General features: G+C 38.4%; 1 protein-coding gene across 2 annotated transcripts; it reads left to right on the forward strand.

Moving 5' to 3' along the window:
- The first annotated feature begins 1,832 nt into the window (after positions 1-1,832).
- gal3st2 (galactose-3-O-sulfotransferase 2) lies at positions 1,833-24,272 on the forward strand. 2 transcript variants are annotated; one of them, XM_017491665.3, is made up of 4 exons: positions 1,833-2,013; positions 14,782-14,892; positions 15,999-16,656; positions 17,893-24,272. In XM_017491665.3, the coding sequence occupies exons 1-4, from the start codon at positions 1,940-1,942 to the stop codon at positions 18,943-18,945; spliced, it is 1,896 nt and encodes a 631-aa protein (XP_017347154.1). In that variant the 5' UTR covers positions 1,833-1,939; the 3' UTR covers positions 18,946-24,272. The 2 variants fall into 2 exon arrangements, with proteins under 2 accessions (XP_017347154.1, XP_053543402.1); XM_053687427.1 differs by lacking the exons at positions 1,833-2,013; positions 14,782-14,892 and adding an exon at positions 14,956-15,230.
- The last annotated feature ends 724 nt before the right edge of the window (positions 24,273-24,996 follow it).

Consider the following 24,996-nt stretch of genomic DNA (forward strand, 5'->3'; position numbering starts at 1 on the left):
ATTCAAAGTCTAACCATTAATGTCAGATTGTAATACAAACCTGTGTGTGGGTTGGGGGGATGTTTGATAGAACTTTGAATAGTTCTCTTTTCCTTTCCTTCAGTTTCTCTCCTCTTCTTCTCTTTAATACGACACAATGTTGTCTTTCTTCTCCAGGCAAAGTCAAAGCAACTAGGTCCAGAATCAGGTTCCATTGACACACACACGCACCCACCCACCCACACACACACACAGACACACACAAACACACAAAGGTGGACAGACACGAAACACACCCTTACAGGAGCTTGTGATGGAAGAGAAGTGTTTATCCTGGTGTTAAGATACATATCTGATTATGAAGAGACACACTTGCTGACTGGTTTTTGGAGATTTTTATGCTCTCAGAAATGCTCAATAAATGACTGTGAATCACACACAGATGACTCAGCGCCACACATTACCCATGGATGATACTATTAATTAAATGAATAGTTTCATGTTGATGTATTTAATATTGGCCTCAAATGGCTTTCCATAGTTTTTTGAGTGGATTTACAGCTGAAACCTAAATTTCAGTTGGCCATAATTTTCTTACATCAAACTGTCAGATAACAGCGCTGAACTTAATAATGCTCCTCACTGGAGCCAATATCACGCAAGAAGTCCAAATTATCTAACTTCTGAACGTGCACAAATTTGGTATTCAGTCCATGCACACATTTGCTCGTTGGCATTTCAGCCAATCAAAATTCGAGGTCACGGAAAAGTGTCCGCCCTGTCGTCAGGAGATTGCAAGCTCAAATCTGCACCGTATGTGTGGTCATGTATGTAGAAGAGTGTGGATAGCTCTTTCCTCCCTTTGACGTAGCATGAGCAGAAGAAGTTCGAAAAAGGTGCAGTTGGTCGGCTTAACATGTTTCGGAGGAAGCAAGCGTTAAGATACGTTCATACATACAGTGACTCACAGCGACTAAGCGACCGGAGCCCATTCATTTCCGATGAGAGCTGGAGATTTCCACCGACACGAGCGACAACGACTGTTAGTGACTAGATGTGGGTGTGTCCAGTGACGTGACAAAGTTTAGAAAAGTTATGCAAATTTGGAGCAACTTGGTACAGTATCTTCCAATAGGAGTGAAGACAGTAGCGCGCACGTGAAGCCGTGATCTGACACGCCACCTGCGAGTCCGAATTGTTTCGTGGACCTGGACCGGACCGTAATGACAAAGAGCACACGATGTGTTTCCTTCATCTCGTAGAATACGATGCGTATATACAGTGGTATAAATTTTATACACAAATGCTCTGCTTCGAGAATGTTTCATTTTAGTGGCAAGAAAACTGGTTTGTTGTCAAAAAGTGGAATGTTAGTTGTGCATCCCAGTGGTAAATGTTACTAAGGCAACCAGCAGAGCTTTCGCTCTCCCCTAGTGGTAGCTGTGCGATAGGATGATGGGAATTGGCAGGTAAATAAAGCGGGGAGAGAGAAAAAGAAAAAATGTACGAAATGACAAAAATTGTACAAAAATGGGATTAAACTGAAATGTAGTTAGATATCAGCTTTAGGATGTGAGATAGAATTTACATAGAAATAATAAACAATAAGATCAAATCTAAATATTTCAATCCAAATCCTGGTGTCACAAATATTAGTATATGAGATATGAATATGAACATATTATATGAAATTTCTCTCTCTCACTCTTTCTCTCTCTCACTCTCTCTCTCTCTCTCAGTCTCTTTCTCACTCTCACTCTCTCTCTCTCTCTTTCTCTCTCTCTCACACACACTCTCTCTCTCTCTCTCTCGTCCAATCAGGTGTCAGTGGGCGGAGTCTCGCGGCTCAGAGGTGTAAGGGAGTCAGAGATGGGTTAGTGTCGGGGAGACAGGACCTCGGTACCGGGGACTCGGTGGGTGACTCTAGTGACATGCGTTCTGCGTCAGACACAGCGACACCATGTACCCGCAGCTGAAGCGCGCGCTCCGGGAAAGAAACGCGTTTTTCCGGGGATCCATCCCGCCGTGGAGCGCGTGAGTCCCTGCTTTAAGTTCATTAATGCGGAATACTTTATTCTCCTTGTCCGTTTTTTTTTTTTTTTTTTTTTTTTTTTTACCCCTGAGCTTCTATCAGCAGATTAGATCACTCATAAACTGCTATAGGATGTGTGTTAATATTTCAGTTAATAAATAAGAAGGCTTTTTATTTAAAGGGTTCTGAAATTTCAGCTCCACTTCCCAAAACACGGATTCCTTAATGTCAGCTGAAGCTCATCAACTTAAACTTTCACCTCCAAAGCAGGGCTTCTCAAACTTTCCGCCACCACTCCCAGAGTAAAAGTACTTTCAAATATTTTTTAAAAAGGTTGATATTAATTTCTCCAATCCATTAGAGCTTTTTATTCCTGAACTTTCCACTCACCAAGTTGTAGAAGTAATGCTCATCATATTAACAGTACTTTCTGATTTTAGGAAAACTGATTGAACTTAACCGTAGTTTATACTTGTATATTTTATTACATTTTTTGTTGTTGTTTTTGAGCTTTAGAATTAGACTTACAATGACAAGAACTAAAAAAGTAACCATAATACTCTTGATTACTAATTGATCATAATCTTCATGCCATTTAAAACAACAACAAAACCAAGACAGTCTGGAACCCCCTGGATATAGCCTACATCACGGACCCCGGACCCCATTTCGAGAACTTTAAAGTACCCTTTGAGATTTTACTCCGCTAAAATTACATAATAAAATCCAAATATTGACATATTAAACCCTCCAGTGAAGGTTATATCAGAGTATTTGTTTAGTTGAGCTGTTAGATTAGACTGAGATTGACGTTGAGATCACCTAATTTATGTTTTTTTTTTTTTTTAATCTTAATGAACGACTTTCTACACTAAACCCACGATGAAACCAAGACAGGCGTCATGTTAAACTCGTTCAATAACTTTAATAACTCATATATTTACTCGAAATATTACCGCAGTAACAGAAAGTAATATTTACGGTCAATAAGATTAAATAATAATAATAATAATAATAATACATTTGAAGTAAAATTTCCCAGGGCTGAATGATTGAAAATGATTATTTGTTGTTATTTGTTTTAGTATTTATATTATAGGTGAAAATATGGACTATTTTATTTATTTATTTATTTATTTATTTATTTTTTAAAGATTTTGATCGAATTGTTGTAAAATATCATTTCCATGAATATGATTGATGCTTTTTATGGATATTACATCCTTTTAGGACCCAAATTATGATTGATTCGGATTGATAAATATGTATAGGCTACTAATAACTATAAATGTAGCTATGCGATAAATTGTAAATAATGCTATAACTTTAGTATTGAATAGGGAAGAGGTGGTGTGAGGAAACAAGGCTCATGAGGATATTTACTCCAGTTTAATTTCATTAAAAGACAATATTTACACAATATTTTCCATCTTCTGTAATATCGCCTGTGGTATAGATTCAGATCAGGTCAGGTGACATACGGCTGAATTTATGTGCTTGAGAGTTAGTTATGACGAGGATAAGTCTAAAAATTTGGCCCAGCTGCATGCAGCCACATGGAATCTGGGCTAAAAGCGGCCCAAATGCTGTGAGTTGTATTTTACTTAACATCGCTGTGGAGATACGGTCTCGTTAGGGTGGAGCTATGGCCCCGTGGTCTGGCAGTCAGCTTGGGTTGAGTTCATCATAGTCATTCCTCTGTGGTTTGTAGGCCAGATGAAAGCATGTCTCGGCACTCGTTTGCTCTCTGAAAGAAGTATTTTCACTATGCTGAGGTCTGAATGTTCTCGCTGTATTTAGAAATGTAAGCAGATTTCTCAGCTTTGTGAGACGGAAACCCTTGTCATTTTCTCTGAGAACATATTCGGAGCGGTGTCATGACAGGTTCTGCAATCTTTTATGTAATCTAACCAATTTGCCTGAGATTAAATTTTACAAATCACGATGTCAAGAAGTATCAAATTGTTTAATTTAACGCCTTTTTTAATTTAACGCCATAATTTCTCCTTGAAATGATGACGTTTTTCTATAAGGAAACATTTTATTTAACGTTTACGGAAGGAGTCTCCAGTGTCAGTGCTTTGTAACAGTCGGAGGTAAAGCTGTAACTAAACTAAATCGGGTTTCGCATCGACAAGCTGCGTGTTTTTTTTTTTCTTTCTTTCTTTTTTTTCCCCCAAAAGTATTTTCAAGAGGGGAACATAAAGCGCGAGTGCTGAGCTAACGACAGATGAGTTGGAACTTGTTTTGTGGAACCTCCTCAACGTTAAATGTAATTACAGTATAAACAGACAAAACGTACAACGTCTCCTTTTATTAAATGAAAATTATTATTATTATTATTATTATTATTTTTTTCTTTTTAAAAATTGAACACTCGCTGTAACCTAAGAGGAACAAATGGTTCAGGACGTGCTGTTATAAAAACTTTTTAAAAACAATAACATAACATAATCGCACCACGACAGTTGATAATACAGCGTGACTCACATGGTGCAGGTTATGTGATTAACTAGTCTAGTAACAAATCTAATCACCCGAATCTACAGTCTGAGCTAGAAAGAAATCAGCTCCAGCTTCACTTCTTTTGTACCATTCTGTGTATTTTATTTTTTTTTAAAGGCACCAAGTCCAAAATAATTCACCTTAAGTCACTTGATACCAAGAATCAGATGAAACCTTATACTGACTTTTTTTTTTTTTTTTTTTTTTTTTTTTTGAAATCTTTGAAAGACACAAGCATCCAGAAGCTTCCGAGGTGTTACAAACGATGATGCTAACGTAGCTCTGTACAACGAGGCACCACGCTACCTCACTGGAAAGGGAGCACCACAAAGCGTGAAATAAAATTTTGCTGTCTTGTCTCTCACGACACACAGTAATTATGACTCGAACATGTATCCAAATACTTGTATGTGTATCAGGATATTTCCGTCTTTAATATTCGTTATGAGCTCTACCTCTTCTTGCGCACTAAGCAACAGCAGACGTACCAGAGCACGACGTTTGCAAGTGGCAATCGAACTGCCTCAAACGTGCTTACTTCATCGACGTGATATGAAGCAGAACATGGAGCCGGGCCACTTTTATCCTGGATCTAAAAAGCAGCACACGCCTTAAAATATCCCTGAAATTTCTTTAGAGCGGTCGAATAGCTTGCTTGCGGATTGATTGATGTATTTCCTTTTGATACAAATCAGAGAGGGGGGCGTGTCATCTGATCCAATTTGTTTCTAATGAGCACAGAATGACCTGTTAAAAGATTTCCTCAGTTATTCCGGAAATGATAAGCTTTTATATATATATATATATATATATATATATATATATATAATTTTTTTTTTAAACAAATTTGTTTTTACAGTGCCAAGAGACTCGTATGATAAGGTTTAAGACACCAGACGTCTTAAGGTTTAAGACGTCTTTTGTCTGTAATGCATAATATTTATTGTGCGAGCAAAAAACCCACAGAAGTGTCAAAATTAATATCCTTAATTTATTCATATGCAAATTGGACACGCACGCCCCTTTCCCGCACGTCCCGCCCACTTTCCTGGCTGATGAACTGGTTTGCATGTGCCGTGTTTGTGTAATGAAACTCGATAGGTGTGTTTCAGTACGGTTTTCAGCTCCACGTTTCCTAAAATTTCACCGAGTTCAATTTCCCACACTTTAATGGAATGATAATCGTGCTGTGAAATAAAACATAAAAATATTGCTATACAGTGCATCCGGAAAGTATTCACAGCGCTTCACTTTTCCCACATTTTGTTATGTTACAGTCTTATTCCAAAATGGATTAAATTCATTATTTTCCTCACAATTCTACAAACAATACCCCATAATGACAACGTGAAAGAAGTTTGTTTGAAATCTTTGCAAATTTATTAAAAATAAAAAACAAAAAAAGCACATGTACATAAGTATTCACAGCCTTTGCTCAATACTTTGTTGAAGCAGCTTTGGCACCAATTACAGCCTCAAGTCTTTTTGAGTATGCTGCTACAAGCTTGGCACACCTATTTTTGGGCAGTTTCTCCCATTCTTCTTTGCAGGACCTCTCGAGCTCCATCAGGTTGGATGGGGAGCGTCGGTGCACAGCCATTTTCAGATCTCTCCAGAGATGTTCAATCGGGTTCAAGTCTGGGCTCTGGCTGGGCCACTCAAGGACATTCACAGAGTTGTCCTGTAGCCACTGCTTTGTTATCTTGGCTGTGTGCTTAGGGTCGTTGTTCTGTTGGAAGATGAACCTTCACCCCAGTCTGAGGTCCAGAGAGCTCTGGAGCAGGTTTTCATCAAGGATGTCTCTGTACATTGCTGCATTCATCTTTCCCTCGATCCTGACTAGTCTCCCAGTTCCTGCCGCTGAAAAACATCCCCACAGCATGATGCTGCCACCACCATGCTTCACTGTAGGGATGGTATTGTCCAGGTGATGAGTGGTGCCTGGTTTCCTCCAGACATGACGCTTGCCATTCAGTCCAAACAGTTCAATCTTTGTCTTGGTCTTGGTCTGAGATTCCATCAGGTGCCTTTTGGCAAACTCCAGCCGGGCTGTCATGTGCCTTTTACTGAGGAGTGGCTTCCCCCTGGCCACTCTACCATACAGGCCTGATTTATGGAGTTCTGCAGAGATGGTTGTTCTTCTGGAAGGTTCTCCTCTCTCCACAGAGACATGCTGGAGCTCTGTCAGAGTGACCATTGGGTTTTGTCTCCTCCCTGACTAAGGCCCTTCTCCCCTGATCGCTCAGTTTGGCCGGCCGGCCAGCTCTAGGAAGAGTCCTGCTGGTTCCAAACTTCTTCCATTTACAGACGATGGAGACCACTGTGCTCATTGGGGACTTCAATGCTGCAGAAATGTTTCTGTACCCTTCCCCAGATCTGTGCCTCGATACAATCCTGTCTCGGAGGTCTACAGACAATTTCTTGGACTCCATGGCTTGGTTTGTGCTCTGACATGCTTTGTTAACTGTGGGACCTTATATAGACAGGTGTGTGCCTTTCCAAATCATGTCCAATCATCTGAATTTACCACAGGTGGACTCCAATCGAGCTGTAGAAACATCTCAAGGATGATCAGTGGAAACAGGATGCACCTGAGCTCAATTTTGAGTGTCATGGCGAAGGCTGTGAATACTTGTGTATATATTTTTAATAAATTTGCAAACATTTCAAACAGACTTCTTTCACATTGTCATTATGGGGTATTGTTTGTAGAATTGTGAGGAAAATAATGAATCCATTTGGGAATAAGGCTGTAACATAACAAAATGTGGAAAAAGTGAAGCACTGCGAATACTTTCCGGATGCACTGTATGGTAATATTTCTAACGTAAATTACGATGACCATTGTCAGTTGAACGATAGTTAATGCTTTTAATGGAATTTTGTTTGTGTAAATTTGCTGTGTTTTATGTGATGCACATTGAAATAGTTTCTAAGGTTGAATTAAACCAAAATCAACTTTATACGATTTATCGTTTTCAGCCAATCAGCAATCAAGTAATTACAAAAGTATAACTCCATAGATTTTAGCTGGTTTGAGCACTCAAATTATTTCCCTTAATGGTGCTTAGTGAAGGTATTTAAAAAAAGTTTTTATTCAACTTTAGGATGACTTTAAATGTGGCTAATGAACTCGTTACAGAACTGTAGAAGTTAACTTTAAGGTTAAGGGATGTTAGCGGACATTTCAATTTTAACCAGACTGTCCTTTTAAATCTGCTTAAGTTGCAGTAGTAAGTTGGGATTTAAAAAAAAAAAAAATTCCTTACTTGTACAAATAACCTGGAAGATATTATCTAGAACACTATTTTTTTTAAAAATAAAAAAGCGATGGCCTCAGCAAAAGTGTATTAAGTCGCTGGGAAAAACTTGTTTGGAAAAACAGACTTCCGGTCTGGAATGCTTGCTTTAAAAATTTTTTTTTTTTTGGTGTTTGGCGCATCGTCTTCTGTTCCTGTCGGTCATTTTATAGACATGACTGCATGGGCCACTGTAGATCCTGGGGGGTGGAGCTTTGTGAACATGGGCAGGAATCGTGAACCCACTTAACCGTTAGAGACGTAATCTGTTGGGGGTGGGGGAGGGAGTGGGGGTGGGGGAGGGAGTGGAGGTGGGGGCTGGGTCTGTCTAATCATACCTAATGCACCTTTTAAGTGAAGAATAAAACACTTGGTGACGTGCTGTTTTTGGAAAATAACCAATAATCTTATAACCCGGCGATTTGCTAATGAGAACATGTTATCCGTTTACAGTGTTGCCAAGAAACCGCAACCGCGTAAACGCCTCAGTCCTGAAGATGTCGTAAAACTTACCGTTACAAAGCGCTGATACTGGAGACTCCTTCCATAAATTTAAATAACCATCTCATTACAGAAACTTCACCATACCAACAAACACTTCTTTTTTTTTTTTTAATTTTTTTTAAAAATTATTATTATTTTTTTATACATGAAGTCGTTACTATAGAAACGATAACGTATTCGAACATAAACAGTAGAACATGAATCAACCCCTTCCGACCAATCAGAAACGAGAAGCCGTGAGTATTAGGTGTCCGTGCTGTTATATTTCATCAGTGCTGCTTTCATTTTCACCGCGGTCTGAAATTCCGCACCTGGAAGGGAGACGAGTTATTTTGGACCGAGGCGTTGGCTAAGTCACAGCTAGCTCACATCACGGTGTTATTTGAACACAGCCGGATATTGAATGTCGAATGAATTTTCCATAGGAGTCAAGTTGTATGGTGTGCGTGTGTGCGTGCGTGTGTGTGTGTGTGTGTGCGTGTGTGTTACCGGTCTCACACTGCTGCTCAGACTACTTCAAACCATCAGTTCATGAACTTCAGACTATGTTTGGATATAGACTGTGTTACCATGATGCCCTGTTTGTGTGTGTGTGTGTGTGTGTGTGTGTGTGTCTTGGAAGTTGGGCACACACTCCTTTCTCCAGATGTTTCTGTGGCCGTAGGGTACCTTCCTTAATGAGTTTTTATTCCTTCCTGATGTTTGCATATGTGTGCGGGTGTGTTTATCCATCTCCATAACAGTGATATTTATAGACGCGTGCGTTTCATCCAGCACAGATTTCGAACTGTCAGACATCTCGTTCTGCTCACCGCAGGATTCTGACATCAGACTTCGAGTCGAATTCTAAGAAGTCGGCCATTGCGCAAGAAGAAACCATCCCCCAAACACCCCCCACCCCAAAGGATACTTGTGGTCAAAAACTAAACGAACAAAAACAAGCACCGGGATTAAACTAAATCCCACGTACATCTATACTTAACTGCTCTGATTGAATTTTAAAGCCGCAGGGAAGCTGTGAGTGTCTTCTAATGAGGTTAACGCTGGTCTGGTGCAGACTTTAAGCAGCACACAGTCTGAATAAACGCTTACCGTACGGCGTCTACATGAAACGCACCACGGTCTCTCTTCCTTATATGGAAAGTGGGCGTGGCTAATCTGTTATTGTAACTTCACCCTGCCCAATCACAAGACGGATGTCAGTCATCCCTCCTGTGCAGTTTTTTTTTTTTTTGTTAAAAACCATTCTTGCTTAAATAGCAGTTTCAAATCTGAGTAAGTGCAAATGGTGAGTAAAAAAAACAAAAACAACCAAAAGCTTACTTTTTTTTTTTTAAAGAAATTAAAATCCAAATGGTATAATAATAAAAAATAAAAACACTAGCCAAAAAAAAAAAATCTGTTTATGTATTTTTATATTTATTTCTCACATTTATTTATTATTTAGGTAATTAATTAATTAATTAATTAATTGATTTTGTTTATTGTTGTGGATATTTTTCCCCCCTTTCTTTCTTTCTTTTTAAATTCACGTATCACTGAGAATATTCTGTTATTTATAAAAAAAATTTCTGTTATTTCTATATCTAAATATAAATATTTCATTATTTATTTATTTTCCATATTGCTTCATGTGTATGATAATGAGGGGGCAGGGCTTTCCCACCCAGGCAGGAGCGCTCCCCGCACGGTGCGGGTGATTAGTCCTGTGACTGAATGCGTGTTGTCTCTCTAACAGCCGTTACCTTCTTGTGTCTTTTAGGACCACACGTGGAAGCGGTTTGTGTGATGACTGGGTCAGGAGATTGGTTCAGAATGACTCGCAGCACTGTTGTTTTAGTTATTTTTAAATAAATATGGTTTAATAAACTCAACATTTCATTAAAAGACTGTTTTCATGCGCTGGAAGGCAGGAGGTTCCTGGCAGCAGCTCGGACCATTTTCCAGCCCGCGTAGCGTTATTTATACGACTGAATATAAATATCCTGTAAGTGTGAGCCGAGTCATGCGGTTCAGAGGATTTGCTTCAAACGAGTAAAATTCTGTTACCGCTTTGTTTGGAATATGATTTTCACTAATCATACAGAGACAGGCGTGGACAAACCTGTAGTGCAAGAATATCCCATGTCTGTGATGTTTGTTTGTTTGTTTGTTTTTATCTATAGCTGCCTGCGGACAAGTTGGCTCAATAATCTCATAGTCACTGGTGTTAAAAAGTAAAAATCCTACATATGCTGTAGCTTTATGACACAAAATATCATATCAGGATCCTTGAAGACATTTCTACATGATATGCATCAGGATGTATAGGTTTGCTAACCAAGTACAAGCAGTAGCCCTAAGTAATAACCATTAAAAATAATAAATACTAATAATTTTTAAAATTTTTTATTCTAATAATGTTGTTTCACTACAGTTTTAAACGTTTCACTGCGAAATGGGAACATCTAATCGTTAAAGAAAAGACACCCAGATACCCGCAATATCTGAGAAAATATGTGACATAATTGATCGCAATATCGATATTCTGTGGTCTACGAAAAATAGCGAAATGTAAAGACGCTAACGAGGCTTGAATAGTTTGGCTGCAGTGCTTTGTTTTTTGTGAGGGTGCGAACACAATGAGCAATATTTTTATCGGGGTCCAAGCACCGAAGGTCCATTTCTTCATCTTCTTCTTCTTCTTCTTCTTCTGGCTAGGTTGTCTATGGCAACCCATAGAACCATCTGGTAAAAAGTTGTGAGATTTGGCACACTTATTGGGGAGCGTCTAAGGAACATTGTTCAGTCTCATAACTTTCGAACCGTGTGTCCAAAATTGAAAAGCCAAGCATCGCTGGAGTTGCTGTTTCGAGACGGGTTCGACGCACCACATGACGTCAGTTTCCCATTTGTTCATCTAGACCTTTCCTCCTGCAGACCGTGTCTGTGGTCAAATCATGCACATCATGAGTGAAACTACAAATCACTCTTGAATCCTTTTGACTAATGTTATGGCTCCGCTTTCCTGTGTTTGCTTGGGCAGCATTTGTAGTGCGTCTGTGAAAAAGCAGCTCACCAAGTCTGGGTGCTTGGCCCCCGAAAAAGCTGCTTGCAGCTTTAATTATGAATATTCTTCTAGACTCGTTTGTGTTAGTATTAATGTAGTTAACTGGCTAACCGGCTTACCATATGTTATGTTACATTAGTTACCATTTTTTTGAGCTTATTCAAGAAAAAAAAGCTACATTTACAGTTTGATTTATGATCCCTGAGACGATATGACATGTAAGATTTTTAGAGAAGGCCACTTCTGACCCTGTACCGTTCAGCAGACTGGAGCAAACAGTCAGCCAAAAGCAGGAGTAATTAATCCAGACGAGGACATTTTTTTGTTTCTTCAGTCAGGTCAGCCAGGAGTCACATCCCGAGCTATCTGCAACTAACGCACGCAAAGCAACCGGTGCTGCAATTTCGTATCAATCCGTAAAATCTGATTTCATTCGAGCAACAGGATTAAAGGGGAGCTGTGACGTGTGTCATGGTCAGCTCGTTAGCATACAATTACCTAATGGACTTCAGGAATAAAAACAAAAATAAATGAAACAAAAGAAAGAAGCAGCTACAGATTACGGAGGGAAAAAGCAACATTAGTTGCAATTATAAAAAGTATGACGGGACCTTTTTAATTAGGTGAATGTAATTAAATGAATTAAAATCCTTCCAAAACATGTCAGGAGGGGCTGTTACGGGAAATAAATAAATAACAGTATAAAAAAAAAAAAAGCACACGGTGGCTTAGTGGTTAGCATGTTTGCCTCATACCTCCAGGGTCGGGGGTTTGATCCCCACCGTGTGTGCCGAGTTTGAGGAGGCTGATTGGCGTGTCTAAAGTGTCCGTAGTGTGTGAATGTGTGTGTGATTGTGTGCCCTGCGATGGATTGGCACCCTGTCCAGGGTGAACCCCGCCTTGTGCCAGATGCTCCCTGGGATAGGCTCCAGGTTCCCCGTGACCCTGAAAAGAATAAGCGGTAGAAGATGGATGGATGGATGGATAAAAAAGACAAAAACAAAAAAAATTGTAAATAAATATAAATGTAAAACCCAATAGACATTAATCATTGAAAATAAACTCAAATGAACAATATAACAACTTTTTAAAAAATTTTCTGCCAATTTTTATAAAAATTGTTCGCTAAGTAATTTGTTTATTCATCTTTTTTTAAATATGGTATTTTAAAAATAAATAGTTTTGGCAGATCAAGTCCTCGATTCGATTTAGTGTAAGGCGAAAAGTAAATTCTGCTAATTGAATAACGCACAGCAGTCTGCTAAGTGAATAAATGTAAATGTAAATTCTTGACACATTTTCATGCACGTACAGTAAGTTGTTTAACCTTATACCACAGCGCTATTGAATTCTGGATTCCGATTGGCCAGAAGGTGTCGATTTCGTTTTCTAGAACGGCAGCTTGACGGTAGTCGAATCACAGGTTTGTATCCATGCGCTCGTTCGAATAGCTTATGGTTTCTATAGCAACGGCTCATTCGTAGGGACTGGAACCCCGGACGCATGAACCTATTAACTAAAACAAGTCTGAAATCGTTAATGTTTTATGAGATTTTATGCTTTTTGTGCGTTTCTTGTTAGACTGACTAGCCGAAGGTTGTTTTTTTTGTCTTATTACAATGATGAGAAAAGCTGTTTATAGCTGCTATAATGTAAAACTTGTCGTATTCCTTGCATAGTTTTGGATTCAGTCACGTTTCTAACCTCTGGAACAAACTGTAGAAACTCTGACGAAACCCGCCTGGCTTCTAAAGGAACTTGAGAAACTATTTGGCCGTCCTTTGTGTCCAGATGCCTGTAAGAGAGGATTTCCCCTGCACAATGTACTCGAGTGAAAGTAAAAGTTTACAAGTATGAAAAAGTAAGCAAAAACAGGCTGGCTTGATAAATTATAGCTAGTTAATGTTAGCTAATTAGCAACATTTTACCTCATCATGAGTAGGTGGAGTGAGGCAAAGGAGACGCCTCATTTTCAAATGCGTCTTTGCAACCGATACATTTTACTGAGGTAGACCGTTGTTTTTTTCCAGATGCACACGGTTAGCTGTAGCGCTAACTACATTGCGTAGCATGAGAAGGTTCCCGTTACCTCAGATGATGAATTGAAACCATTCTTGATGACTACTAATGACTACTTGGAGTAAAATATACGTTTTTGTTTGTTTTTTTTGCATCAAGTCAGCCGAGCATTTTGTGTTCGTTATTGTGAGGAAGAAATCATCAGTTCCACATGAGTATCGTTTATTTACAGTAGATTTGAAATATTGACGTATTCACCAGTGAGACAGGAAGAGTGTCTAAAACCAGCTGTCTCAGCAGCAGTGTGGGTTTCTGAGCCTGTGGGTGTGTTATGTGCGGCTGATGTAATTGTACTCAATAAAAACAAAATGTAAACAAGTGACACAAACTGCAGATTTGCAAGAAGAAGGGGAAAACACATTTACTCTTTATTGCATTCTTTGATTTTTTTTTTTCACCTCTCCTTTCTTTCTTTCCCTCTTCCTTTCCTGCTCTTTGTTCCATCGTTTTATTGTCTCCTTCTTCGTCTCTCTCTTTCTTGCTCTTCTATCCTTTTCTGCTTTCTCTCTTTGTCTGTTCTTCCAGTCTTTTCATTCCATTCTGTTGTTTCTTCATTTGTCATGTCTTTCGTGCTTTCATTCTTTTTCTTCTCCCTTTCATTTTTGTACTCCTGTTATTTCATATAATTCTTTTGTTCATTCTTTGTTTGTATGTCTTTCTTTCTTTCATTTCATCTTTTTATATTTCTTTTCTTCTTTTAATTGTTTTATTATTTATTTCTTTATTTGTATATACTCTTTCTGAATTTTTCTTTTTGTTTGTTTGCTTGAGTGATTCTTTCTTTTTGTTTTTCTTCCCTTTTTCTTTCTTTTTTCCTTTTGTTCATTTTTTCCTATTTTGGTTTACCTTTATTTATTTTTATTTATTTAATAATTTTGTTTTTTTTCCTACCACTTTTCGTTCTCTCTCAATTTTGTTTATTTTATGTCTCCTGTCTTTTCTTTGAATTCTTTTGTTCTTTTTAGTCATGCATTTTCTGTCTTATTTGTTCCTTTTTTTCTTTAGTTTCTTTCAGATATCTTTATTCCTTTTTTGTTTTGTTTGCTTGATTTTCATCCCACCCTCATTATTTCTTTCTTTCTTTTTCTTTATTTCTGTCTTTACAGCAAACAACCCATCATGAAACCTAAAAATCCTTTTTTTATCCTTATATATATATATATATATATATATATATATATATATATATATATATATATATATATATATATATATATATATATATATATATATAATGATATTTTAGTTATATGAGTTAGAATTTAGTTATAGAAATATTTTTTATTTTCTTATTAATTATAGACTTTGTGTGTGTCCGTGTGTGTTGGTTATAGGTGTGCAAGGGCAGTGTTTTGCGGTCACCTGCGTTTTCTATGGCGTGTGTTGATGTTTTTGACCATCCTGTGTGTGGTGCTGCAGTTACTGAGTGCGGTTCGTCAGTCTTGGTGAGTCCTAATAAACATCTAAATCTAAATATCTATAACGCATTTGATTATTTATATAATACTAATGAGAGTTCTTTAAACGATTTATCAACTTGGAGTCAGCATTCGATTCGGCACTGACGCAACACGTTTCGGCACAGACACGACACGATCCGGCATGGACACGGTTCGGCACCGGCGCGACACGGTTGGGCAACGACACGACACAGTTCGGCACCGATATGACTCGGCACGACAAGACACAATTCGGCATCGACTTGAAACGACTCGGCATGACATGATTCGCCAATGACACCATTCGGCACCAACACAGCATGGCACGATTCGCAACCAACACGGTTCGGCACGGTCACGGCACACTTCGGCACTGACATGACACGATTCACCCCCGACACGACTTGGCACTCGGCACGACATGATTCGGCACAGATGCGACATGACTCGGCACGGACACGACACGGCACGATTCGGCACGGACACAACACCGACACGATTCAGCACCAATATGATTCAATTACAATCTATTCGATTCGGCACCAATACGATTCGATTCGGAACCAATATGATTCGATACGGCACCAATATTATTTGATTCAGCACCAATCATGACTCCACATACTGAAGTGTCCTTGGGCAACACACTGAACCCCAAGTTGCTCCTGATGGCAGGCTAGTGCCTTGCATGGCGGCTCTGCTGTGATTGGTGTGTGAGTGGGTGGATGAGAAGCAGTGTAAAGCGCTTTGTAGAACTGCTAAGGTTAAAAAGGCACTATATAAATGCAGACCATTTACCATCCATACGATTCGATTCGGCACCTCAACGATTTGAAAACCAATACAGTTAAATTCAGCACCAATCTGATTCTATTCAAGTCCAATCCAATATGATTCCGTTCAGTTAATTCATTTAACAGGCATTGATTTCACTTCCAGGTTTTAACACTACAAATTGTGGAAAGGGTCAAGAGGGGTTAATATGTGTGCAAGTCACTCTATCTATTGGTATCTTCATTATAGTTGGATCTTTAAATTGGTAGAGTTGATAGAATTTGGCTAGACTTGCAAAAAAAAACTCTTCTTCCTTAAAGAATCTTTCTTTACCGCAGGAACAAGAAGACCAGGCGATCTGACCACCAGTTGAACAATCCTCTTCTTATTGAACAGCGAAATGCTCAGTCTATCATGGAGAACTTTAATTCAAACCAAGTGGCCTTCCGCCATTTCCAGTGGAGCAATGGAAAAGACGAAGGCTCGAATCAGGTTTCAGAACATGCAAGAAAAAATCTGGACACAACACCAGCTCGACGTCTCGCTAGCACTTCCGGGAGGATCTTAACCCCACATCAGCCATCACATGACTACAAAGGCGAATCGGTGGTTGACCGGGAATTCCCAAAACAACCACAAGACCAAATTTTGTCCCATGACCATCTTCCGAAAAGATTTCCAGAACCTCAATCATCTGGTCCGAGACATGACGGCAAACAAACATCGAGCTTTTTGACCAGCGACAGAAACGGCACGTGTCAACCCAAGAACCATGTTTTCTTCCTGAAAACGCACAAGACGGCCAGCAGCACCATCCTCAACATCCTGTATCGCTATGGCGATACCCACAACTTGACATTTGCGCTGCCGGTGTACATGCACAGCCAGCTCTACTACCCGCACTTCTTCATGTCGCACTTCGTCGAGGGCATGAAGTCTCGCCGAGTGACAGAGTTCCACATCATGTGCAACCACATGCGCTTCCGAGGGCCTGAGGTCAGAAAGTTTTTCTAAAAATGAGGGAGTGTTTTAAAATTATTTGGTCTTTTCACTTGATTGAACCCATGAGCTAATTATCAAGCCTGAACTGGGTTGAACTGGGATTATGTTACCTTTACAGTGCTTCTGGAAAAGAAAAGAAAGACCAAACATTCACCAGAAGTCATTCGTTTTGAGGGACTATGTGTGCGACTAATCACAATACAAGTGGCAAGTTAGCTAGCTAATGTTAGTCTGAGACATTTTGAGTAGATCCTGCCTACTGCTTAAAATATGAACGGGGCAATACGTAACACTCAACATGGCAGCATATTACACAAGTCCCGCCCTTCAGTAAAAAGAGCCAATCGCCAGACCTGTCAGATTCTGGTCTAGTTCTGGTCTATTGGTCTCTTTTTATTCAAGTGGAAAGGAGGCTGACTGGAAATTACTGCCTGGGAGAATCACCAAGATGGCCACCAAGCAGAAGGACTTTGTGTTAGCTAGTTAGTATTACAGCCAATATAGCAGTATGTAATGTATTGGGTCCTCCACAACTAGCTAGCTTACACATGTATCATATATCTATTGAAAATAACAGGAAGTTACATTATCAACATTTTTCCTTGGTTTATCTACACTACAGTTTTGTGTCAAAAGTCTATCAATATGTTAGTCTACGATCAGTTAACAAAATATAAATGTAACTGCCTCTAGGGAGCGAGTTTGGAGGAAAAACACCAACCCGTGCAGGTCAGGGTTACTCCAGGAATGTTCCTAGATTATACATTTAGTGTTACGCATAAAAGTTAACATTTCATTTGATATTCGTACCACTAATGCCTGGGCCACACTACAACATTTACACAATCCTAATCCCTCACCCTTACACGTCTTGACTTGTCGAGAGTAAAAGTAATCACTTTCAGGTCATTTTCACATCATGAGTCCCATCCAATGATCCTGATTATCTGTACCTGAAAATTCTCAACAAAACAGACTTCAGATTTAAACAACAAATAAAATGGTGGACGATGGTTCAGCTAGACTGTTATTGGCTATCGGTGTTTCACAAATCTGCCCCAAAATACACCCCTTTATGCTCTAGTGGGGCCCAGGCATCACCACAGTCTTTATATTTCATCATTTATCAAAAATGTGATTTATTTCCTTCAGAAATCCATCATGTTTTTGGACTAATATTAGTGACGAATATTGTGTAATATATTAAACGTATAAATATCTGTCTCTCAGGTGAGAAAGGTCATGCCCTTGGACACGTTTTATTTCTCCATCCTGCGCAATCCGGTGTCCATGATGGAGTCTCTCTTCACGTACTACAAATCAATCCCAGCATTCCGCAATTTCAAGACCCTTGAGGACTTTCTGCTCGATGAAGGCCGTTCTTACAACAGTACTGTGCTTGGTAACCATTACGCCCATAACATCCTGACCTTCGACTTCGGCTTCAACAACTCGGCACCGTCCAGCGAAGCGGAACTGGACGAACGAGCCGTGGCTCTGATTTCCGCCGTGGAGAGTGAATTCCACCTCATCCTGATCTCAGAGTACTTCGACGAGTCTATGGTGTTGCTCAGACACGCCCTCTGCTGGACCATGGACGACGTCGTGTCATTCCGCCTGAACAGCCGAAGCGAGAAAACCCGCAAATCGCTGAGCGTGGAAATGACCGAGCAGGTGAAGAAGTGGAGCTCGTTGGATTGGAGACTCTACCAACACTTTAACGCAAGCTTCTGGAGGCGGATAGATACATCGCTAGGGCGCACTAAGCTCCAAGAGGAAGTGGAGCTTCTCAGAGCCAGAAGGGCAGTACTGGAGAAAACCTGCCTTTCAGAGGGCGGAGCCGTGGATCCAGCTCACGTACTTGATTCATCATTGAAGCCATTCCAGTACGGCCAAGCGGTTATCCAGGGATATAACATTCGCCCGGGATTGGACAACGACACACACCGTTTTTGTCAGAGGCTCATCATGCCTGAACTGCAGTACACCAGGGCTTTGTACGTTAAACAGTTCCCTGATATCGCTGTTAAAATTGCGGCTGCTAAAAAGCAGGCAGCAAAAAAGCACCCAGCCCCTGGCAAACACGTCATAAATGCTAATATGAATGGCACCAGTGCGCCTGTCGCTGAGAAGCGCAACTCAATCATACAAAGCAGGACAGATTCTGTTAGAAACAAGAATGTTGATAAGGTGCGAAAAGCTAATATGCCTATATTAGTCAAAGACAATATGGATGTTAAAGATAATACTAACTCAGCTGAAGCAAAGCAACACAAAACCTAAAGACAAATGAACCTCAACCTGACATTAAACAGCGAAATATGCTAAATGTGCCTTAGCCTATGCTGTGGAGAAGATCTCAATTTGTTCAAATCCAGCAGCCAGAAAAACAATACAAATGAATGTCAAATGGTATTTACACAAAACCGATCAACTGTTAGTTCTTTTACTTGTGATTATCTTTGCACTTTGCTAGATCATCTCGGGTCTTAAAATCGTGATTAATTTGTTAGCTAGGGGGAATATTTGTAAATATTTCACTGTTTTTCTGAAAACTAAGCACTTCGGGCTAAGTTTCAACTATTCTTCTTCTTCTTCTTCTTCTTCTTATTGTTATTATTGTTATTATTATGTGAACTGGCCCTAATTCTGTAAAGATACTGACTGTATGTCATTAATGTTTTTTCAAATCCTAAAAGCTGGTATACAAGTATAAGAAATAAGATTATTGTTACTGTGAGATGGTAAATACGGGTGTATATCCTCTGAATGAGATGATTCAGACTAAATGTCACAATTTAAATGCAGATTTTTCTAACAAGATTCAGTTTTCTCTGGAAAGATAAATGTAAGGTTTATAAACATAGCTGATATGAAATTCAAGTTTGTAAAAAAAAAAAAAAAAAAAAAAATCCTGATGTAGCCTTTGGTGGGGGTGGGGCTAGGGTCACTTATGTAGAATTTATTCACACATTAATAATGAATCATTTGTACTCAACACTAGAGTGCTTTAAAATTTCTTCCCATTAACACTCAATGTCCTGTTCTATTGTTCTCTTTAAAATTTAGTTTAATATCCATTATGTTCGTAATAATGACGAGCAAAATATACACCAGGGCTTCATTTATCCATCTTTTAGTAAAGTTCTGTGTAAATGGTTTCGCACGGCAAAAAAAAAAAATTCACACCAAATTTACAGAAGTTTTGTAGACGATTGTTTTCATTCTCACGTGTGAACGCTGATAAACGCCAATCAGTCGTAAATGACCAAGCACGTTCATGGCACAGCTGATTTGCATTTAACCACGCCCACAAAACTCCACAAAAAGCAAAGCTCGCAGAGAGTTAAAAAAACGACAAAACGGCGACTAAACATTGTTGGGTAAATCTTCCAGTAATGCAGCTCAGCCAATGCAGCTCTTCACTAACACACACACCCCCTTCAATCTTTTATAGGGTGCCATTACTTTTGTTCTCTTGATTTACGGATTCGCTTCGGATCCACATCTTTCAAGTCGCTAACATGAAAAACAGTTTCATGGATCGTATTTAAAAAATGGCGTGTATTTGAAATAAAGAAGTGATTTAAACTCAACAGTGTAATCCGTATTTAAAAAATTGCAGTAACTCGTCAACAGTTGTACGATTCGAAGCCAATCATTCGAGGTTCACGTTAGTAGCGAGTAAATTTATACAAACTCGAGAGCTCTTGTTGGATACGGACGCTTTCCCTAAACTAAGAGGATTTTCACGGACACCACATTTCTTGCATAAACACTCCTACGTTCCATTTACGAATAAATTTGTTCGGATTGATAAATGAGGTCCAATGTCGATGTAAGGAATGAAGGTGATGACAAATATTTTTTTTTTGTATTCTACTTTTTGTAAAAGTTTAAAATGGGCCATTCTAAAAGCAATGACACATAAGGGCTAATTAGGTTTCCAAATTTGGCAAACTCTTTGGCTAACCTCGGAATGCTGAATACTTGTGGGATAAGGGATCGGATTTGTAACAGAAGTATTAATTAATTCAAACTTAAAAGGAAACAAAAATCTCAAGACTTTCTAAATTAGCTTAGCTAGATCTTATTCCTTTTGTTCTCTACTTTCTATTCCCTTGTAAGGAACTATTTTCGCTAACACCTTTTTATTTGTTGACCGCTTTTTTATGCATGCTGCAGTACTTTGTAGAAGTTAGCGGTACGCAGGCTAATCTCGCTCTAACTGAAGTTAAGGAAATGGCCTGAATTATTCAGACAAGTAAAGCTTACGGGGCGAATAAACTGCAATCGCAGTGAGTGGAATTGAGCGTGAATGTGAAGGAAGCTAATCAGACAGACTCTCATGCTAACCGGTGCGAGTTTCATTCAGCTGGAGCGTCTCAGTCTGACTGACTACATTTAACGCTGAACAAACCAAAAACACTCACATTCTCACTACAGATACAGCTAGCTAACGTTATCAAACGATGCTATCAGCGATAAAGATTTTGCTAACGTTTTTCCACAAGCGATGAATAGAAACGATCTGGTAACTATCAAGCTATTAATGCTAATGTCGAGGCTAACATCAGGTAATGTAGCTGCCATGTTAACAGCGGTGAAAGAATTCTTCCGTAGTAAAATTCAGCGCTGAATTCAAGTGTTCTCAAACGATTCTGGAGAAATCATCGAAGTTTAGTCTCAGCAGCGTTAACAAAGCTGAGGTGAAAAATCTTTCCTTTCTGAGCAAAATTTTTGTTTCTCTGGTAAACATTGCCTATAAAAATCATCAGGATTCGAGCTCCCGATGATCAGGCAAATGCGTTTCTGTTGTGCCACTCTGGAGCTCTATAGCTGTGTTGCTTTTTTTTGCTTTCTAAAACAACTGCTAGCTCTAGCTAACTAGTATATGCACAGACAATAAGTGTAGGTTAGTTTAAATCTCTCTTTCAGAGAATGAGGGCTTCTGATTAGCGAAACAAAATCGCAGAGAAATCTGTTAGCAAAGACGGCTCTTTATACTTCAATGTTTTGCTTTTTAAGTTTTTTTTTTTTTTTAGGTTCAGTTAACTTTATTTAATTCACACTTTACTTTTGACACAAATCTGACCCGATAAACACACAGCCACATAGCGTCTCAAGCACACAATGCTCGTGTGATCTCTTTGCAAAAATTACAAATTCGTGTTAATTTAAAATGTAACTTCTTTTTTTTAAAGATTTATACTTCGAATTGAATCGTGCTTTACGTAATATTTTAGTATGACTATTTCTTTTTCTTTCCTTTTTTTTTGTTAGTAACGTACTTATTTTGTCTTGCACAAAAATCGCCTTCAAAACAAAAACAGTTCAATTTAGCAATGCTTTTTCAAGGTTGGGGTCAAATTCGGCTTTTTCTTTTAAAGGAAACTTTTGCCGGTGAAGCAAATTGTTCCTTTTCCATCCCACTTTCGAATGGAATTACTTGAACAAGACATGGTGTGCTTCCAAATGTTGCTTCTGTAGTTTTATATTTGGAGCTACAAGGCTAGTAATGGAGGTTTATTAGCATTATGCTAACCATATACCAAAATGGGTTTTTTTGTTTATTATTTTTTAATACATTTTATTTATGTATTTAAAAGTTTAACTATCTATTTATTCTGTAATGTAATGATGCCAGCATGCAGTTAGCATGATGATAACTGATAACTAGTTAGTTAGTCTCATAGTTTTAGTGTTAAACCTAAAGCTATGACATTTGGAAACTAAATATTCCATTCTGAGTATATCTGAGGTAAGTGGGAATTTTCCCCCCATTTTTCCCCCCAAGAAAACATTTTAACAATTAAAATAGTTTTTTGGGTTGTTTTTTTTTAATGCTGCTTAATTTTCCTAGACAGTGGACAACTTAGATTTTATGATAAATTTAGCATTTTATCTCTGAAAAGTTAGCAAAATGTTTCACGAAATTCCAAAATTTTCAAAAATTTCTTTAGTTGTCAAAAATTCTGAAGCGTAGTTTTTTGTGATACATTTTGCTAACTTGCTAACTTTGGACTTTAGTGATAAAATGCTAAATTTATCGTAAAATTTAAGTCGTTCACCAGTCTCATTCTCTGTCTAGGAAAATTAGCAACTTTTTTTTTTTTTTTTTTTTTTATGACCAAAGTAAAAGGTTAGTTAGCAAAAAACAAAGTTGGAAAATTCTCAACCTAGAAATTTATTTGTTTGTTTATTTTTGGGCAAAACTTCTTAAATGCTGTATGTAAAATATAAAAACAGATAAAATTATATAAATTATGATAACTGTCTGAGCAGACTGGCTCTGTTTTCTGTAGTTAAATTTGTGAGATTATTTGTCGCTTTAATTAATACGTATTTAAGTACGTCTTTCAGAGTCAGGTAAAAAAAAAATTTTTATACTTGTAATGTAGTATCATTTCAATGTTTTGATTTTTTTCTTTCCTGTGTATTTTTGTTTTAAAGTAAATTTGTCTTTTTTCAGGTTTCGGTTTTCAAATCATTTTAAGGTTCACTTTGTCATTATACGTGGGTGTACGGTGTAATTAAAACAACAACTTGGATGCAATTTGATGCACAACACTGAATTTCTTTATTCACAAAGTGTGTGTCTGTATAGCGTGTTTATCCACATGTGACCTTGACTTTATCAGAGTTAAAACCGCTCGGCACCAGTCAAGTCTAAACATCACATTCTTTATAAAGAAATGTGTCATTTATGATAATCTATTTTGTTTAGAAAAAAAAAACATGTCCAAGGTGATATCATCAAATGAGCGACAGATGATCCACAGTCGGTGTTGTTCACATAAAATAACTGAAGGTCACTCGAGGGAAAATATTCACAGTAGTCCATTTTAGGTCAAGTGAATTATATGATTTGTATCACAACGTTTCATTCATGATTTTCTAATTTTTTAAGCGTTTTAAGTTTAACTGACTTCCTAAAAATACCAGATATAGAAAACTTGGAACACATTCATTCAGTGAAAAACATTCAACTTCTGGTTCTGTCGTTGTCCTTTTGTGTAATTAGCACTTTGATTGGACAGTGTATGGTTAGTCTAATCTACTTTTAGTATCTCATCCAAAGATATTTTGAGGGAACACATTATCGGCTAAATAATCCACGTTATTGGTATTAATCGGCTGCTTCATTGTTAGTGTCGAAAATGAATCTCAATTGAATTGATGAATTTACAAAAGTTGACTTGTGCTTTTAAGTTCAATCTTTTCCTTCAAATAAAAAAAAAAAAAACGCAGTAACACGACCCCCTTGTGGACACTTGCAGTAGTGTTTCTGAGTATCTCAATAATCTGAGACAAGTCTGTTAATTGCTGCCTTGTTGTTCTATGCTACGTCCTTCAGCCTGGATGTCAGTCAAAGTCCACCATCTTTAAGGATGCTTCAATTCATAAAGTGCAAAAGGATGTAAAAGGATACACAGATTCTTCCTATGTGGAACAAACCTTTTTGTACATTTTTAGCCAGAAGGAGCCATTCTCATGTTCTTCATCAGACCTTTGATTCAATTCAATTTTCAATTCAATTCAATTTTATTTGTATAGCGCTTTTTACAATAGACATTGTCTCAAAGCAGCTTTACAGAAATATTACCACGGTATACAGATATTAAAGGTGCGAATTTATCCCAACTGAGCAAGCCACTGAGTGGCGACGGTGGTGAGGAAAAACTCCCTAAGATGTTTTAAGAGGAAGAAACCTTGAGAGGAACCCGACTCAGAAGGGAACCCGTCCTCATCTGGGTAACAACAGATATTGTGAAAAAGTTCATTATGGATTTATATGAAGTCTGTATGGCGTTAGGAGCAGCCGTAGTCCCAGCAGTCTGGAATTAGAGAAGATTTGAGCTCCATCCAGAGGCAGAAAGGATCTGGATCTCTAGTATCTCCATAAATTCGTGTGGGGCTCGGCGAAAGGAGAGAGGGAGAAAAAAGATAATTATGACTGCGAAGTAGTAGAACAGAATCTAGTCAGGGTAGGCTTGAGTAAACAAATACGTTTTAAGCCTAGACTTAAACACTGAGACTGTGTCTGAGTCCCAAACACTAATAGGAAGACTGTTCCATAACTGTGGGGCTCTATAAGAGAAAGCTCTTCCCCCTGCTGTAGCCTTCACTATTCGAGGTACCGTCAAATAGCCTGCATCTTTTGACCTAAGTAGGCGTGGCGGATCATAGAAAAGCAAAAGGTCGCTTAGATATTGTGGCGCGAGACCGTTTAGTGCTTTATAGGTTAATAAAAGTATTTTATAGTTAATGCGAGATTTCACTGGGAGCCAATGCAGTATTGATAATATCGGTGTGATATGGTCGTGTCTTCTA

The sequence above is a fragment of the Ictalurus punctatus genome, chromosome 17 (genome assembly GCF_001660625.3).
Source record: "Ictalurus punctatus breed USDA103 chromosome 17, Coco_2.0, whole genome shotgun sequence".
In the NCBI taxonomy this organism is placed as follows: Eukaryota; Metazoa; Chordata; class Actinopteri; order Siluriformes; family Ictaluridae; genus Ictalurus; species Ictalurus punctatus.

Bases quoted from the DNA above. Each gene is read 5' to 3' on its own strand.
- gal3st2 (XM_017491665.3), top strand. From the start codon at position 1,940: ATGTACCCGCAGCTGAAGCGCGCGCTCCGGGAAAGAAACGCGTTTTTC. The intron at 2,014-14,781 runs GTGAGTCCCTGC...TGTTGGTTATAG, and splicing joins TCCATCCCGCCGTGGAGCGC to GTGTGCAAGGGCAGTGTTTT. The intron at 16,657-17,892 runs GTCAGAAAGTTT...TCTGTCTCTCAG, and splicing joins TGCGCTTCCGAGGGCCTGAG to GTGAGAAAGGTCATGCCCTT.